Consider the following 16,644-nt stretch of genomic DNA (forward strand, 5'->3'; position numbering starts at 1 on the left):
TAAGTTTGCCGTTTTACAAATGGATTTTTCAGGATAAGCATTAACAGCTTTATATACAGACATAATTTTAAAAATAAAGTTAGTTGACATGTAATATCTACTGAAAGCTGCATGAACAGTGTGTTAGCCTGATGAATTTTCACAAAGTGACAAATGACCCAGATTAAGAAACACCAATGGCATCCAGCCTGCCTTATGCCTGTTCTCCTAGTCATCAGTCTTCTAACACCATAAATTGCTTTTGCTTTGTTTTTGCCTTTATAGAAATGGAATCATACTCTGTGAGCTCTTTTATGTCTTCTTTCATCCCACATTATGCGTTGTGAGATCCATCCGTGCTGTTGCTATTCAGCAGTTTATTCATTGCTATATAATATCTATCATATGAATATGCCACAATTGTGTAATATCTATCATATGAATGTGCCACAGTTAATCTGTTTAGTTCATGGCCATTTGGATTGTTTGCAGGTTGGGGAAAGTATAAATGGTGCTGCTGTGAACATTCTTTTACATGTCTTTTGGTGAATGTACATACATACACTTCTGTTGGACATATGCCTAGAAATGGAATTGCTAGGTCATAAGGTATGTGTATCTTGGTCTGATACCACCAACCAGTTTACCAAAGAAGTTGTACCAAGTTATACTCCCACTATAAGTACAGATTTTTGTTGCTGCATATCCTTGCCAACTCTTGGTGGTATCTCTTTCTTTTTAGCCATACTGGTGTATAGCATCACATTGTGGTTTTAATTTGTATTTCCTTCTAATAATGAAAATTAAGCGAATTTACATGTTAGCCATTTGGATATCTTCTTTTATGAAGATTTTTGCTTTGTGTTTTCAAGTTTTTTTGACAGATACATTTATTATAAATACTTTCCTGACCCAAAGTCATGTTGTTTCCCTGATGGTGTCTTTATATGAACTGACTGTACTTAATTTCAGTGTAGTCTTTTTTTCATAGACTGTATGCCTTTCTCATGAATGCTCCATCTTCCATATTTTTAAAATTATTAATCATAGTTGTTTTAATGCTCTTGTTTTAACTCCAGTATTTGGATCACCTGTGCATCTGTTCCTATTGTTTTTCTGTCAGTTTCTGGTTTTTTTGTTTGTTTTGGCATGCTTGATAGTTTCTGAAAAATTGTTGAGGCTCTAAGTGATGTCTTGCCAAAAGACAAGGCTAATCCTCTGCTTGCCAAATAGAGTAGGGGTTTGATCACCTAATCTACTCGGGGAATGGTATCACAAGCCTTGTAGTAATCTTGGTAAGGCTCCTTCTACCTCTAGTTCATTCTGGTCTCTAAGACATAGCCTACCATGGATCCCATCTGAAAGTTTGGACTGTTTGCCAGGGCTCCTTCACCTTGGTGGGTCCCAAATATTATTATTTACCTCATAAATATAGTGAGACTGCCAAAAATTCTTCCTTTTTAAAGACTTTTTGCTCAGTTTCTTACACTCTCAAATAGCATTAATTGGAAGTACTGTAGCTTCAACCAAAGAAAAATTAAGTGAAGGATTTTGAGATTGATAAAGTATTTTGACTGTCATATAATGAACATCTGAGAATTACTTAAAATTTTCTTACAGATTAGCAACGAAAAATACAGCTATCAGTCTTTCATCCAATTTATGACTATTACTAGAAGACAAAAATATATATAAAAGAAATTTGACAATTTAGAGGGTAAAAGTGGATAGAAAATCAAATATTCTTTTTTTTTTTTCTTTTTTGAGATGGATTCTCTCTCTGTCACCCAGGCTGGAGTGCAGTGGTGTAATCTTGGCTCAGTGCAACCTGTGCCTCACGGGTTCAAGCAATTCTCCTGCCTCAGCCTCCTGAGTGGAGCTCCCACCACGCCTGGTAATTTTTTGTATTTTTAGCAGAGACGGGGTTTTGCCATGTTGTCCAGGCAGGTCTCGAACTCCTGACCTCAGGTGATCCAACCACCTCAACCCCACAAAGTGCTGGGATTACAGGCATGAGCCATGGCGCCCAGCCAAAAATCAAATATTCTTTTTTTTTTTTTGAGATGGAGTTTTTCTCTAGTTGCCCAGGCTAGAGTGCAATGTCACAATCTCGGCTCACCACAACCTCTGCCTCCCAGGTTTAAGCGATTCTCCTGCCTCAGCCTCCCAAGTAGCTGGGATTAAAGGCCTGTGCCACCACGCCCAACTAATTCTGTATTTTTTAGTAGAGACGAGGTTTCTCCATGTTGGTCAGGCTGGTCTGGACCTCCTGACCTCAGGTGATCCTCCCACCTCCACCTCCCAAAGTGCTGGGATTACAGGCTGAGCCACCGCGCCTGGCCCAAATCAAATATTCTTAATAAAATTTAGATTTAAATATTTGTGTTTCTTAGTTAGAAATAATGGCAAATGTTAGAGTCCCACTGAGAAATGTGTTATTTAAAAACTTGTTGAATTTGTGTTTTTTTAAATCTGCATGGAAAACTGTTGAGCATGAACTGAAAAATGAACATGATTCTTGCCTCTCCCCGTGCAGTCAACAGCTACAGGAACTGACATTTTGCTGTAAACAAGGCGAATCGGGCTAAAAAAAAAATTGTTTTCAGATACTGTTCAACCAGGAGTTCAGGATCATGACTGGCAAAACGAATGAAATGAACTCTACCATTGTCCCAGCTTACTGCCTGGACGCATTTTCCAGGTCAAGAGCAGCAGGGATGGAGGAGGGATTCCAAACAGAGCCTTGTGGTCTTGCTGAGTTTAGGTCAGAGATTGGAGAGTCTGAGTTGGCTAGAAGTTATGAGGTGGAACAGTGAAGAGAAAAAAATTTAGATAGAGCTCTGAAGATCTGCAAAGGGTCCTTGAAATATTGGCTGAATACAGATCTGCATGCAAAAGATGAAACTACGAGAGACTGGGGAAAGAACTATTGGAAAGAAGGCCAAGTGATTGATTCCTAGAAGTCATACATCTTCTTTTCCCTCTGGCTAGGAGGATTGGGAACATTTTGCTTTCCCCTTGGCTAAAATGAAGAAAATTTGTAATCAGAAGTAACAGGTAGGGTCCACAGATGGGGATTGCTTTAGTGGGGCTCAATTAGTCCCAGAGATTGCAAAGAATCTATACACAGAAAAGCCAAAATCAAGCTTCAAAGGAATCAGGGTAATCCTAAGTAATTTAATTGCATGCCAGAACAAAGTGTAACACTCTTTTGAAGGAATGGAACAACATCCATTACCCAACAGCACAAATTTTACAGTGTCTGACATCTAATGAGAAATTCCCAGGCATGCAACATAGTAAAAAAAAAAAAAAAAAAATGACCCATTAACAAGGAGAAGAATGAAGTGATCTACCTAGAAATAATTTGGACTTAGCAGATGACATAGAAGAGCTATTGCCAATATATCAGTGAAATAGGTATAGAAAATGTTCAGCCTAAAGCATGGAGAGGAAAAAGACCGAAAAAACAATGAACAGAGCATCAGAGACCTATGGAACAGTATCAAGGAGTCTAATACACATATTATTGGAGTATCACTAAGGCAGGGGCTGAGCAAATGTTTGAAGATACAATGTCTGAAAATTTTCCATACTTGATGCAAACTCTCAATCCATAAATGAAAAAAAACTTAAATTCAAGCAGAAGAAACATAAAAGCATACAAAACCACATCATCAGATTGCTGAAAGTCAATGAGGAAGGGAAAATTTTTAAAAGTGGCCTCACAAAAGACACATCACATAGAAAGGAACAGAAAGTCTGACCAACATGGAGAAACTACATCTCTGCTAAAAATACAAAATTAGCCTGGCATTGTGGCACATGCCTGTAATCCCAGCTATTCAGGAGGCTGAGGCAGGAGAATCAGTTTGAATCCAGGAGTCAGAGGTTGTGGTGAGCCGAGATCGTGCCACTGCACTCCAGCCTGGGCAACAAGAGCGAAACACCATCTCAAAAAAAAAAAAAAAGGAACAAAAAGTAGAATGGTACCAGACTTCATGCTGTAAGCTGTGCAAACTAGAAGACATCTCTAAAATTGAGATCATAGATACTTCTAAAGTATTGACAGGTTAAAAAAAAAAAAAAAAAAAAAAAAAGGTCCATTCAGAATTCTATATGCAGTGAAAATATGTTTCCAAAGTGTAGGGGGAAAACAGATTTTTTTAAGCCAAAAAAAGGTGAGAAGAATACATCAACAGACCTACACTACAAGAAAATTTGGAGATTTTTCAGGCAAAAGGAAAATAGTATTAAATAGAAATTTGGATCTGTACAAAGTAATATAGACTGACAGACATTGTAAATATGTAGGCAAATAGAAAATATTTTTGTTTCTAAAATAGTGTATACACACACACACTCTATATGGAAACACTACATCCTATATATGTACAACATATAGTTTAGAAATTATATATATACACACATACAAGCAAGAAACAATTGGAATTTGAAATTTAAAATGGATACCATTTACAATAACTTCAGAGATCATAATATATTTAGGAATAAACCAAAACTACCTAACCTAAAACTACAAAGTATTACTGAAGAAATTAAAGGAGACCTGAATAAGTGGTGAGATATATATGCAACTTTCATGAATTCATTAAGATGTTACTTCACCCCAAATTGTATATCTATCAATGCCTCAGCCATTTTTGTAGAAAGTAACAAACTAGTTAAAAACTTAAGGCCAGGTGTGATGGCTTACACCTATAATCACAGAACCTTGGGAGGCCAGGGCAGGAGGATCACTTGAGGTCAGGAGTTCAAAACCAGCCTGGCCAACATAAAAAACATTAAAAAAAATTTTTTTTGTTTAAAGTTAGCCAGGCCTGGTGACACATGCTATCTTGCCAGCTACTTAGGAGGCCGAGGTGAGAGGATTCTTTGAGCCCAGGAGGTCTAGGCTTCAGCAAGATACATTTGCACCACTGCACTCCAGCCTGGGATACAGAGCAAGAGTTTGTCTCTTAAAATAAAAAATTTTATATACATTGAAAATGCAGAGACCTAGAAGATGAAAACAATGTTGGGAAAGAATAAAGTTAGAAGACTACACTATCTTTGTTCAAGACTTAACTATAAAGCTGTAGTATTAAGACAGTGTTGTTGGCATAGAGATAGGCATGTTGACCAATGGGCACACTAGAGAGTACACATGCAGTTCATTGGTTTACGACAAAGGTACCAACGTAGTTTAACAGGAAAATATGTTCTTTTCAACAAATGTTGCTGAAATAGAGGGAAAAGTGAACCTCATCTCTTACTTCATACCATAAACAAAAATTAACTCAAAATGGATCATACACCTAAGTACAAACAGTAAAAATATAAGATGTCTGCAAGAAAATGGTATAATTGGACTGGGCACGGTGGCTCACGCCTGTAATCCCACCACTCTGAGAGGCCAAGGTGGGCGGATCACCTGAGGTCAGGAGTTCAAGAGCAGCCTGACCAACATGGTGAAACCCTGTCTCTACTAAAAATATAAAAGCCAGGCGTGGTGGCATATGCCTATAATCCCAGCTACTCAAGAGGCTGAGGCAGGAGAGTCACTTGAACCCAGGAGGCAGAGGTTTCAGTGAGCCCAAGATTGTGCCATTGCGCTTCAGTCTGGGGGACAACAGCAAAACTCCATCTCAAAAAAACAAAAAAGTCACTCATAAAAGAACAGGGTCAAAATGGCTTGAAATATTCTATAACCATAATCAGCATCATTTATCATCATTGCCTCAATTAAATTTGGGGTCAATATTGCTACTGGAGAGATACAGGAGCAGTTCTTTTTAAAATAATTTTCTTTGTTATAGTTTTCTACCTTTAGGAGTCCAGGTGTCTTTATGGGTCTTAATAGATTTCCATTATTAAATGATGTTTCATTTTTATAGAAGCAAGTATATATGCTCAAATGAATTTGCATGTTTTATACATTTATGTCCATTGTATATTTATATGTATTTTGAGTCATTGTGAAGGACCCATAAAACGTGGTAGGGATCTAATTACTGGATTTTGATGAACCTTTGGTCATATAACTGAATTGGTAATAAATGGAGTTTCTTTGGGTATTTGGTTTTATCATTTCTATTTGCCCCCACGATTGTTCAATTAAAACATTATGAAATGTTAAGTTAGAGGACTCCTAACCACTAATTGCATGTTTAAGCCTGATAATGCATGTTTAGTTTTTGTTTTTAATTTCTTTTTATCATTTTAGTAACAATGATGATGTTATGTTGATTTCTGTGGAAAGGCCTAATTTGACAACTCCAATTACATCAAATCCAACAGGTATCTTATAGCTGATTAGAATATGATCTATCAAGTTAGAAGGCCTTAAATCAATGTTTGCTTAAAAGTGAAAAATTGAATAATATCTTTTAAGAAAATGAAAAATTTAAATGTACTCTCAAATGTTCTAACTTATATCATGGTTAATAGTACCTAAATGAATGATTCCTTAATGTAATTGAGATTTCATTTTAACCTTCTGTTTTATCAGTTTATGGCCTTTTTGTTTCTTTTATATGTTTAATGACTTTATAAGTTGTAAAACTACTTATTTTTAATCGTTTGCCCTGGCCTTTTGTTGATGGTAGTGATGGTTTGTTTTTTGTGTTTTTATTTTTTATTTATTAAGTTATCTTATAGTCAACTTAAGATTTAAAGTTTTTCTTGTCAGTCTGGGTGTGGTGGCTCATGCCTGTAATCCCAGCATTTTGGGAGGCCGAGGCAGACAGATCACCTTAGGTGAGGAGTTCAAGACCAGCCTGGCCAACAAAGTGAAACCCCATCTGTATTAAAAATACAAAAATTAGCCAGGCGTGGTGGCATGTACCTGTAATCCCAGTTACTCGGGAGGCTGAGGCAGGAGAATTGCTTGAACCTGGGAGGCAGAAACTGCAGTGAGCTGAGATCATGCTACTGCTCTCCAGCCTGGGCAACAGAGCAAGACTCTGTCTCAAAAAAAAAAATTAACCTTACATTTCCAATGATAACATTTCTCAAAAAAAAAAATTTTCTTTCTGTCAAAAATAGCCATCTTGTTTGGCTCATAATTTCCTATCCAAAATTCCCCATTTTCATTTCATTTTCTACTATGTTAGAGTATTTGCATCGTAATTTTAAAGCTTTGCCTCCACTTATAGCTACTTACTTGTCCCCACAGTTTGGGCTGTTAAGATTGTGAATCAGAGAATTACAAAGGATGTTAATCATTTATCTTAGGCTTCCTACTGGTTCCAGGAAGGGCGCTTCTCAGCCATGTCAGGCAGTTGTAGTCTAAAGATACTGTGAATTAAAAGTGCGTGCATTTCCAACTGTATTTTCTCATGCAAATTTCTAGGTAGAAGGATTTTCAAAAAAAGAGTTACTAATATAGTTGCAAAGTTACAGAAAGAAAAAATGGCTTGACCCAAAGTTACATTTTTTTAAAAAAATTCATTCAGTCTTTGGAATAGGTAAAGTCAATTGAGTTACTTTTTATCACTATATAATTAACAGCTAATTAGCATCCCCATTATTTTGTTTTAGCATTCATATTTCACAAAGCCCATAAATATTGTGTAATCAATTTGTCAAATGTCTCATTTCTTTCAGATACCAGAAAAACTACATCAGGAAATTCTAGCAGTTCTCCTAATGCTGAAGTTACGGTAAGTAAGAAATACTAACTCTGAATATTGTTCATTTAAACATGTTAGTTCTAGGAACTTTAGTGTTTGCTACCTGTTAGATGATTTAGTTTTAGTCCAGCTTACACATTGAAAAGCAGACAGCTAATGATAAGCATAATTCATAACGATACTCATTTACCAAATTCATTTACGTTCTCCTTAGTCTTATTCTCAGAAACCATATAGTATTTTACAAGAACTTTTTAATAGTAGAGTTAAACCACAGGATGGTTTGAAATTACCACTTAAAATTACCAAATTTTTCTGAATGGTAATTTAAAATTACCATTTAAAATTACCAAATGTTGAAGTTTTTAAAAACATTTTCAGGTATTGAGGCAAAGCTTTATTATTTACAATTTTTTTAGGCTGTACAGAAGAAACTTGATTTTATAATTGATTTGACAAAAGAAGGCCTATCCAACTGCAATACAGGTAAAATGATTTTTTAGATCTTTCTTTTGTAAAAAGGAGGGAAGGGTAACAACTCACAATGCACTGGGTTTACTTATGAAGTTTGTTTTAATATGTTAGTGTGCAGATGTTTGTATCTCTATGCAGTTTTAGCACATGTGCAGATTCATGTAACTGCCATCACAGTCAAAGTACAGAGCCTGTAGCCACAAGGCTCCTTCATGCTACCCCTTTATACTCACACCTTGTTTCTGCCCCAATCCCTGGCAAACACCAATCTGTTCTGTACTATAACCGTTATTTCACAAATTTATATAAATTAGGTAATGCAATATGTGTTCTTCTGAGATTGACTTCTTCCACTCAGCATAATTCTGAGGGTCATCCACATTGTTGTGTATCAGTAGTGGGGTCCTCTTTATTGGCAAGAGTAGCCCGTGGTGTGGATGCATCATAATTTGTTTATTCATAAACCCACTGAAAGACATCTGGCATGTTGGGGACTTTTACAAATTTCTTTTCTTCCTGTGGTACATACTTTTTTCCCTAACCACAACAATAGCTACTGAGAGGACGCACGGAGAGACAGAAACTGGGGTATAACGTGAAAATGTAGAGGGAGAGTGACAACAGTGTCTTTCACAGATTTAAGGAAAAAGAAGTGAAATACAATCATGGGGCTGGGGATCACTTACAAGGTCTCATTCAAATTTAATGAGAAGTATAAACCCACATATCCAAGATGTTTAATAAACTCCAGGATAAACGCAAAAGAAGTCATACCAAGACATATCATAGTCAAGTTCCTGAAATCCAGTGATAAGGAGAAAAGTGAAGATACAATGTGGGTGAAAGAACAGAGAATTCACAGGTTTCTAGGCTAGAACAACGCAAGCCAAAAGACAATTGAATGACTTCATTAAAAGGCTGGAGGAAAATAACTATCAACCTGTAATTCTTTATCTAGAAAATATCTTTCAAAAATGAAAGCAACTTTGGGAGGTCAGGTCAGGAGGATGGCTTGAGGTCAGGAGGATGGCTTGAGGCCAGGAGTTTGAGACCAGCCTAGGCAACATAACGAAACCCCATCTCTACAAAAATAAGAATCAAAATTAAAATTTTTCAGATCAACAAAATGCATTGCCAGCAGACCTTTGCTATCAGAAATAAAGGAAGTTCTTCAAGTGATAGTAAAAGATACCAGATAGAAAGCAGATCTACACAAAGGAATAAAACTATTATAGAATGTATATAGAAGTCAGTAGATGAAAACAGTAGTGCAAAAGATAGTCACAGGATTGAAAGTATGCTGTTATAAGGCTCTTAAGTGGAGTGGTGTCATGTTGTTTGAAGCTAGAGATATATATGGTAATGTCTAGAGCAACAGTTTTTTCTTTTACATAGAAGTAAAGCTAAAAAACCAGTAGTGGAGATAAACAAAATTTTTAAAATACCCAATCTAAGAAGCCAGAAGAAAATAAAAAATAAGAGAAAAAAACAGCAGAGAAAGAACAAACAAGACTAATAGAGAACAAAAGGCAAAAGAATCAATTTAAACCTGACCACACTGATAATAAATATAAGTGGTCCAAACACTCCATTGAAAAGCATTGTTAGACTGGAGAACAATACAAGTCTCAACTGTGATTACAAGAGATGTACTTTAAAAAGGAAATAAACATTAATTGGGTTGGAATGAAAGTCCTGTCTTGTCTCTTATTATCATAAAGTTGAGCTTCTGTTGCAGTCTGTTTTAATTTGCTAAGGGCCTCTTGACTTACTGCCTTGAAAGAAGGAATATTATTTACAAGAAATTATATTTGCTAGGATATTTTAAATATTCAGCTGTTGGCTAAAAATTTAAAGGTTATTTGTATTAGTTCTTAACCTACAGATTATAATTTTACAAATCTGTCTCTTAAAGCTAGTACAAAAGAGCTGAACAGACTCTCTAAAATAATAAACTCATCAATTCTTCTAGGAAGGTTTTTGTAAAAATACCAGTAAATAAGGGACTAACTCTGAAACAACAGTACAGAATCTTGTTCATCTTTGTCAAAAGAAAAATACAAGTAAATATCATTTGGAGGATTCATAAAATGTAGTAGTTATATCATAGGATATAAAGGATCTAAAATGGTTTTTACTGCTTAATTCTGGGATTTTTAGCTACCCAGCTTTCATACTTTCCAGTATAAACCCCCTTTTCTTAACCATCCCTGTATTTACTCTCCCCAGTTTTGTGTGTGTGTGTGTGTGTGTGTGTTTTAACTTTATGTTCTGGTGTACATGTACAGGACGTGCAGATTTGTTACATAGGTAAATGTGTGCCATGGTAGTTTGCTGCACCTATCAACCCATCACCTATGTGTTAAGCCTGGCATGCATTAACTATTTTTCCTGATGTTCTCTCCACCCCCCACCCTCCCCCAACAGGCCCAGTGCGTGTTATTCCCCTCCCTATGTCCATGTGTTCTCATTGTTTAGCTTCCACTTACAAGTGAGAACATGTGGTGTTTAGTTTTCTGTTCCTGGAATACTTTGCTGAGGATAATGGCTTCTAGCTCCATCCATGTCCCTGCAAAGAATAGGATCTCTTTTTTTTTTTTTTTTTTTTTTTCTTTGAGACGGAGTCTCGCTCTGTAGCCCGGGCTGGAGTGCAGTGGCCGGATCTCAGCTCACTGCAAGCTCCGCCTCCCAGGTTTACGCCATTCTCCTGCCTCAGCCTCCCGAGTAGCTGGGACTACAGGCGCCCGCCACCTCGCCCGGCTAGTTTTTTTGTATTTTTTAGCAGAGACGGGGTTTCACGGTGTTCGCCAGGATGGTCTCGATCTCCTGACCTCGTGATCCACCCGTTTCGGCCTCCCGAAGTGCTGGGATTACAGGCTTGAGCCACCGCGCCCGGCCAGGATCTCATTTCTTTTTATGGCTGCATAGTATTCCATGTGTATATGTACCACATTTTCTTTATCTAGGCTATCATGGATGGGCTTTTGGGTCGATTCCATGTCTTTGCTATTGTGAATAGTGCTGCAATTAACATATACATGCATGTATCTTTATAGTAGAATGATTAATATTCCTTTGGGTATATACCCAGTAATGAGACTGCTAGGCCAAATGACAATTTTATGATGAAATCGTCAAAAGCAATTGCAACAAAAGCAAATATTGACAAATGGGATCTAATTAAAGAGCCTCTGTACCGCAGAAGAAACTGTCATCAGCAGACAGACAACCTATAGAATGGGAGAAAATTTTTGCAATCTGTCTATCTGACAAAGGTCTAATACCCAGAATCTACAAGGAACTTAAGCAAATTTACAAGAAAAGTAACCCCATTAAAAAGTGGGCAAAGGGCCGGGCGCGGTGGCTCAAGCCTGTAATCCCAGCACTTTGGGAGGCCGAGACGGGCGGATCACGAGGTCAGGAGATCGAGACCATCCTGGCTAACATGGTGAAACCCTGTCTTTACTAAAAAAAATACAAAAAACTAGCCTGGTGAGGTTGCGGGTGCCTGTAGTCCCAGCTACTCGGGAGGCTGAGGCAGGAGAATGGCATAAACCCGGGAGGCGGAGCTTGCAGTGAGCTGAGATCCGGCCACTGCACTCCAGCCTGGGCGACAGAGTGAGACTCCATCTCAAAAAAAAAAGAGTGGGCAAAGGACACGAACAGACATTTCTCAAAAGAAGACATACATTTGGCCAACAAACATGAAAAAAAGCTCAACATCACTGATCGTCAGAGAAATGCAGATCAAAACCACAGTGAAATACCATCTCATGCCTGTCAGAATGGCGATTATTAAAGTCAAAAAACAACAGACGCTGGTGAGGATATGGAGAAATAGGAATGCGTTTACACTGTTGGTGGGAATGTAAATTAGTTCCACCATTGTGGAAGACAGTCTCAGTGATTTAGAACTGGAAATACTTTTTTTTTTTTTTTTTTTTTTTTTGAGACAGTCTCGCTCTGTCCTCTGTCACCCAGGCTAGAATGCAGTGGCTTGATCTCAGCTCACTTCAACCTCTGCCTCCCAGGTTTAAGCAATTCTTCTGTGTCAGCCTCCCGAGTAGCTGGGACTACAGGCATGCACCACCATGCCAGGCTAATTTTGTATTTTCAATAGAGATGAGATTTCACCATGTTGCCCAGGCTGATTTGGAACTTCTGACCTCAAGACATCTGTGTCCTAAAGTGCTGGGATGATAGGCATGAGCCTCTATGCCCAGCCTCCCCAGTTGTTTTCAATCCATTCTTTTACCTACTTGTACCTTCTTTCCCTCCCACCCACCCACATTTTTCCTATTCGCCTCCTTTCTTCTTCTCACCATCTATTTTCCTTTTCGTTTCTCCTCCTCCCCCTCTTCTTTTCCCCGCTCCACATTTTATATGTAATTCCTTCCAGATGAGCACAGACCTCATTAGTTGAGATTTTTTTAATCCCAACCCACATGATTTTTAGTTTGAATTCCTAAAACTTGGGTATAGATTATAAATGGCTCTGTGTTTGAACATCTTTGTTGGCCTAACGAGAAAATTTGCCTCTAAGATCGTTGATCAGAGGTCTGTGTCTCATGTGTAAACATATCTGGTTCCCAGCTACACAGTGTCTAAAGTGTTTACCTTAAGCGGAATTTTTGTCACCCTAAAAATTTTCTATTTTTGGTACCTCTGTATCTTGAACTTTAACTAAAAGTGTATCTTCATAATTCAGTTTTATAATTTTAATTCACATTTAATTATCACCAAAGATGTAAACTATATCTTAAAGGCTATGGAATTGATTCTTGCAGATAAAATTTACTTCTTAAACCTTGTGTTGTTCACAGAAAGTCCAGTATCCCCCCTGGAGTCACATTCGAAAGCTGTTTCAAACTCAAAAGAAACAACCCCATTGGCACAAAATGCAGCCCAGGTACTGATTCAGAGTGCTCTGTAAGGGATATTTATTCCAAATTGAGTGGGAAGTACCTATCTTACTCTTGAAGAAACATTTGGGTCACATTTCAGCTTAGAAAACAATTTAATATGCTGTTGTTAATCTACTTATTTATACAGTTAAAATAAACAAATGCTTTTTTTTAATTGAACAAATTGGAAAAGAAGCAATAGCCATTGTTGATGAGGATGGGAGGAAAAGGGTGTTCTCATACACTGACACTTTTTTTTTTTTTTGACACCACATCTTGCCCAGACTATACCGAATCCTGCCCTGTCGCCCAGGCTATAGTGCAGTGGTGTGATCATGGCTCACTGCAACATCTACCTCCTGGGTTCAAGTGAGTCCCCTGCCTCAGCCTCCCAAGTAGCTGGGATTACAGGCGTGCACCACCACACCCAGCTAATTTTTGTATTTTTAGTAGAGACCGGGTTTCGCGATGTTGGCCAGGCTGGTCTCAAACTCCTGACCTCAGGTGAGGCAACGCACCCAGCCACGCTGACATTTTTCATGTAAATTAGTACAGTGTTTGAGAACTCAATTTGGAAATGAGATGAAATATTTATCCCACATGTCTAGAACCTAACCCATTCTGGATTATTGACATTCCAGGGTGTAGAAATCTTAAATCCAAAAGAGGATTATGCTTAAAGGACTGGATCCAGCCTCACATATTATTGAAATACCCTTTTATTATTTTGATAAATGGATTGAAGAATGGGAAGTATATATTTCTACAACTGCAATTGACCACTTTAAAAGCTATACTTTCTTACAATTGTGTTTTTAGGTTCCTGAGTCCTTTGAGCACCTGCCACCTCTCCCAGAACCACCAGCACCACTACCTGAATTAGTAGACAAAACCCGAGACACACTTCCTCCCCAGAAGCCTGAGCTCAAAGTGAAACGGGTTTTCAGACCAAATGGCATTGCCCTGACTTGGAATATAACCAAAATCAATCCCAAGTGCGCTCCTGTAGAAAGCTACCACCTCTTCCTGTGTCATGAGAACTCTAATAATAAATTGATTTGGAAGAAGATTGGAGAAATTAAAGCTTTACCACTCCCCATGGCCTGTACTTTATCTCAGTTTTTAGCTTCCAACAGATACTATTTTACTGTCCAGTCAAAAGATATTTTTGGACGATATGGACCATTCTGTGACATAAAATCTGTCCCTGGGTTTTCTGAAAATCTTACCTAAAAGAGAGGTCTTTAATAATTACATATTATACTACTTTTTTTTTTCATATTTGTTTGTTTGTTTACAATGTTACTGTAATACTATTTGCCGTTGTAAAAGGCCAGCTCAGATTGTGAGCCCTTTCTATTGGGACAGTCCTCTTCTATATGTTTTAAGTGGCCAGTAATTTGATGAATTTCTGGTTTGTATTAAATATGTCCTTCCAATGGATAAGTTCTAAAACATATGCTGTCTTGGTCGCGTGTTGCTGAGGTGTGTTGTGAACAATACCTTTGGTGACTGTGAAACTGCTGCTTCTATCAGAAGACCTAGGATACAAGCAGCCACTGTTTCCTCCATTAACAATCAGCTTTTAGTGACCTGCTATGGTCAGCATAGCTACAGGAAAAGTCAGCCCTTGACTGAGGGCCAGATCATCCCTGGAGTGCACCTCTACCAAGATTTTATGAAAAGATGACATGTTGGACTGCATAATACAAATTAATATAAAAATTAATTTTTTTTTTTTTGAGATGGAATCTTGTTCCATTGCCCAGGGTGGAGTACAGTGGCACAATATCAGCTCACTGCAACCTCCATCTCCCAGGTTCAAGCAGTTCTCCGGTATCAGCCTCCTGAGTAGCTGGGACTACAGTAGCTTGCCACCACGCCCAGCTAATTTATTTTTAGTGGAGATGAGGTTTCACCTTGTTGGTCAGGCTGGTCTCAAACTCCTGACCTCAGGGGATCCACCCACCTCGGCCTCCCGAAGTGCTGGGATTACAGGCATGAGCCACCACACCTGGCCAAAAACTAAAAGATTTTATGAAAAGAAATGGCTTCCCATTCTATTCAGCTTCTAAGTGAGCTATTCATTTGTGCCCCTCCTCTTTTTTGTTTTGTTTTGCACTATGTCAATCATTTGGGGAAAAAGCCTGGAGGTCTTTCCTGAATCTGTTCGTAGACATAATAAAATGTGTGCTGTGTACACAAAAACATAATAGTATCTCTCATGAAAGCATTACCCAACCTGCTGTTTGAGTTGAGAATGGATTTGTCATCTTAGATGTGAGGCTTTAGTTTGCTGATTTCCTAAATGCTACCCTTTGATCATTTCCTGGCTGCCATCCCAATACTAAGGGGCTCAGATGTGTCTTGTGCCCACCTCTTCCTGAGAAGAAGTGGAGCTGTGACTAGTACAAGCAGCCCAAGAAACTCTGAACAGGACCCAATGGAGGCAAACTTGAGAAAATAACTGGGATGATAAAAAAAAAAAAAATCCCAACTGTTTGAAAGTTCGAAAGAGGGGCATTCTTTCCTGGTACATGGTGAAAGTTCAGGCTCCAGAGGCTCAAAACAGGGAACGGTTTTCCTTGGCATTTTGTAAATGCTCTCACATCTGCAGTAATAAAGCTGTTATTTTCTGCAGTCTTCTATGTCTTTATTTTTAAGAAAATTACTGATTCATGAGAGGAACTGCCCTGTGGGTTCCCATTTCCTGCTCAGAGCCACCCTGGGTGAAGATTTCACCCTGGAATTGTCATGGACTACACATTCACTCACTGTGAAGCCCAAAGACGCAGCCCATAAACAAGATTTTGGTACCCATCACCAAGTGAACCTACATCTGCAACTACTGGGCCATCTGGAAAGATGATCGATGCTCAAGTCTCTAGCAAATGAGCCTTTATGATCAAAGGAGGAGAAAGGCTGACAGCAAACATCTTAGAGGTGGTACCTCAGAAAGCATTACTGTTTTGCCTTTTGGAGAGGCAGGGGCAAGATCAACTGTTTGTTCATTTGTTTTTGAGATAGGATCTCTCTTACCCAGGCCGGAGTGCAGTGGCACCACCATCAGCGTCCCTGCAGCCTCGACTTCTTGAGCTCAAGTGATCCTCCCACCTTAGCCTTTCAAGTAGCTGAGACTACAGTTGTGCACCACCATGCACGGCTAATTTGTTTGAATTTTAGTATTGCTGAGGTCTCACTATATTGCCCAGCCTGGTCTTGAGCTCAAGGGATCCTTCCGCCTCGGCCTCCTAAAGTGCTTGGATTATAGGCAAATCCTCAACTGTTAACACATCAGTGACACCAGGAAGGAGCTAGCCAGCCTAAGGACGAAAAAGTCCTGCCAATAACACAGTCACACAGTACAGAGAACCCACACCCTGACCCCACCCTATGAAATGCTTCCTATACTTCCAGTGGGAAACCTTTATACCTTCATTAGGTAACAGAATCAAACTAAGTAATGACTGAAAATTGAATACATTGAGAAAAGGCTATGGAGTGGCCCAAGGAATTACCAGGAATCCTAGAGACTCAAGGAAAAAAATACTTTGCAACAACCCAACCAAGTTTCAAACCTCATACAGTTTATGTAATTCACATTCTACATAATGATATGTTGGACATTTTATGCCCATTTTAAAGATGGAGAG

The 16,644-nt window shown here is 38.4% G+C and overlaps 1 protein-coding gene across 4 annotated transcripts in view; it reads left to right on the top strand.

Annotated features, from left to right (window-relative positions):
• LOC105467783 (activating transcription factor 7 interacting protein 2) overlaps positions 1-15,632 on the top strand; it is a 104,424-nt gene extending 88,792 nt beyond the window's left edge. For 3 of the 4 annotated variants that reach the window (XM_071084111.1, XM_011717496.3, XM_011717498.3), the window contains exons 7-11: positions 6,206-6,279; positions 7,588-7,643; positions 8,033-8,099; positions 12,911-12,996; positions 13,811-15,632. In XM_071084111.1, coding sequence (XP_070940212.1) covers positions 6,206-6,279; positions 7,588-7,643; positions 8,033-8,099; positions 12,911-12,996; positions 13,811-14,224 — 697 coding nt within the window. In that variant the 3' untranslated portion in view covers positions 14,225-15,632. The remainder of the gene's footprint in view (positions 1-6,205; positions 6,280-7,587; positions 7,644-8,032; positions 8,100-12,910; positions 12,997-13,810) is intronic. The other variant, XM_011717501.3, reaches the window with a different exon arrangement.
• The last annotated feature ends 1,012 nt before the right edge of the window (positions 15,633-16,644 follow it).

The sequence above is a fragment of the Macaca nemestrina genome, chromosome 18 (genome assembly GCF_043159975.1).
Source record: "Macaca nemestrina isolate mMacNem1 chromosome 18, mMacNem.hap1, whole genome shotgun sequence".
Classification (NCBI taxonomy): Eukaryota; Metazoa; Chordata; class Mammalia; order Primates; family Cercopithecidae; genus Macaca; species Macaca nemestrina.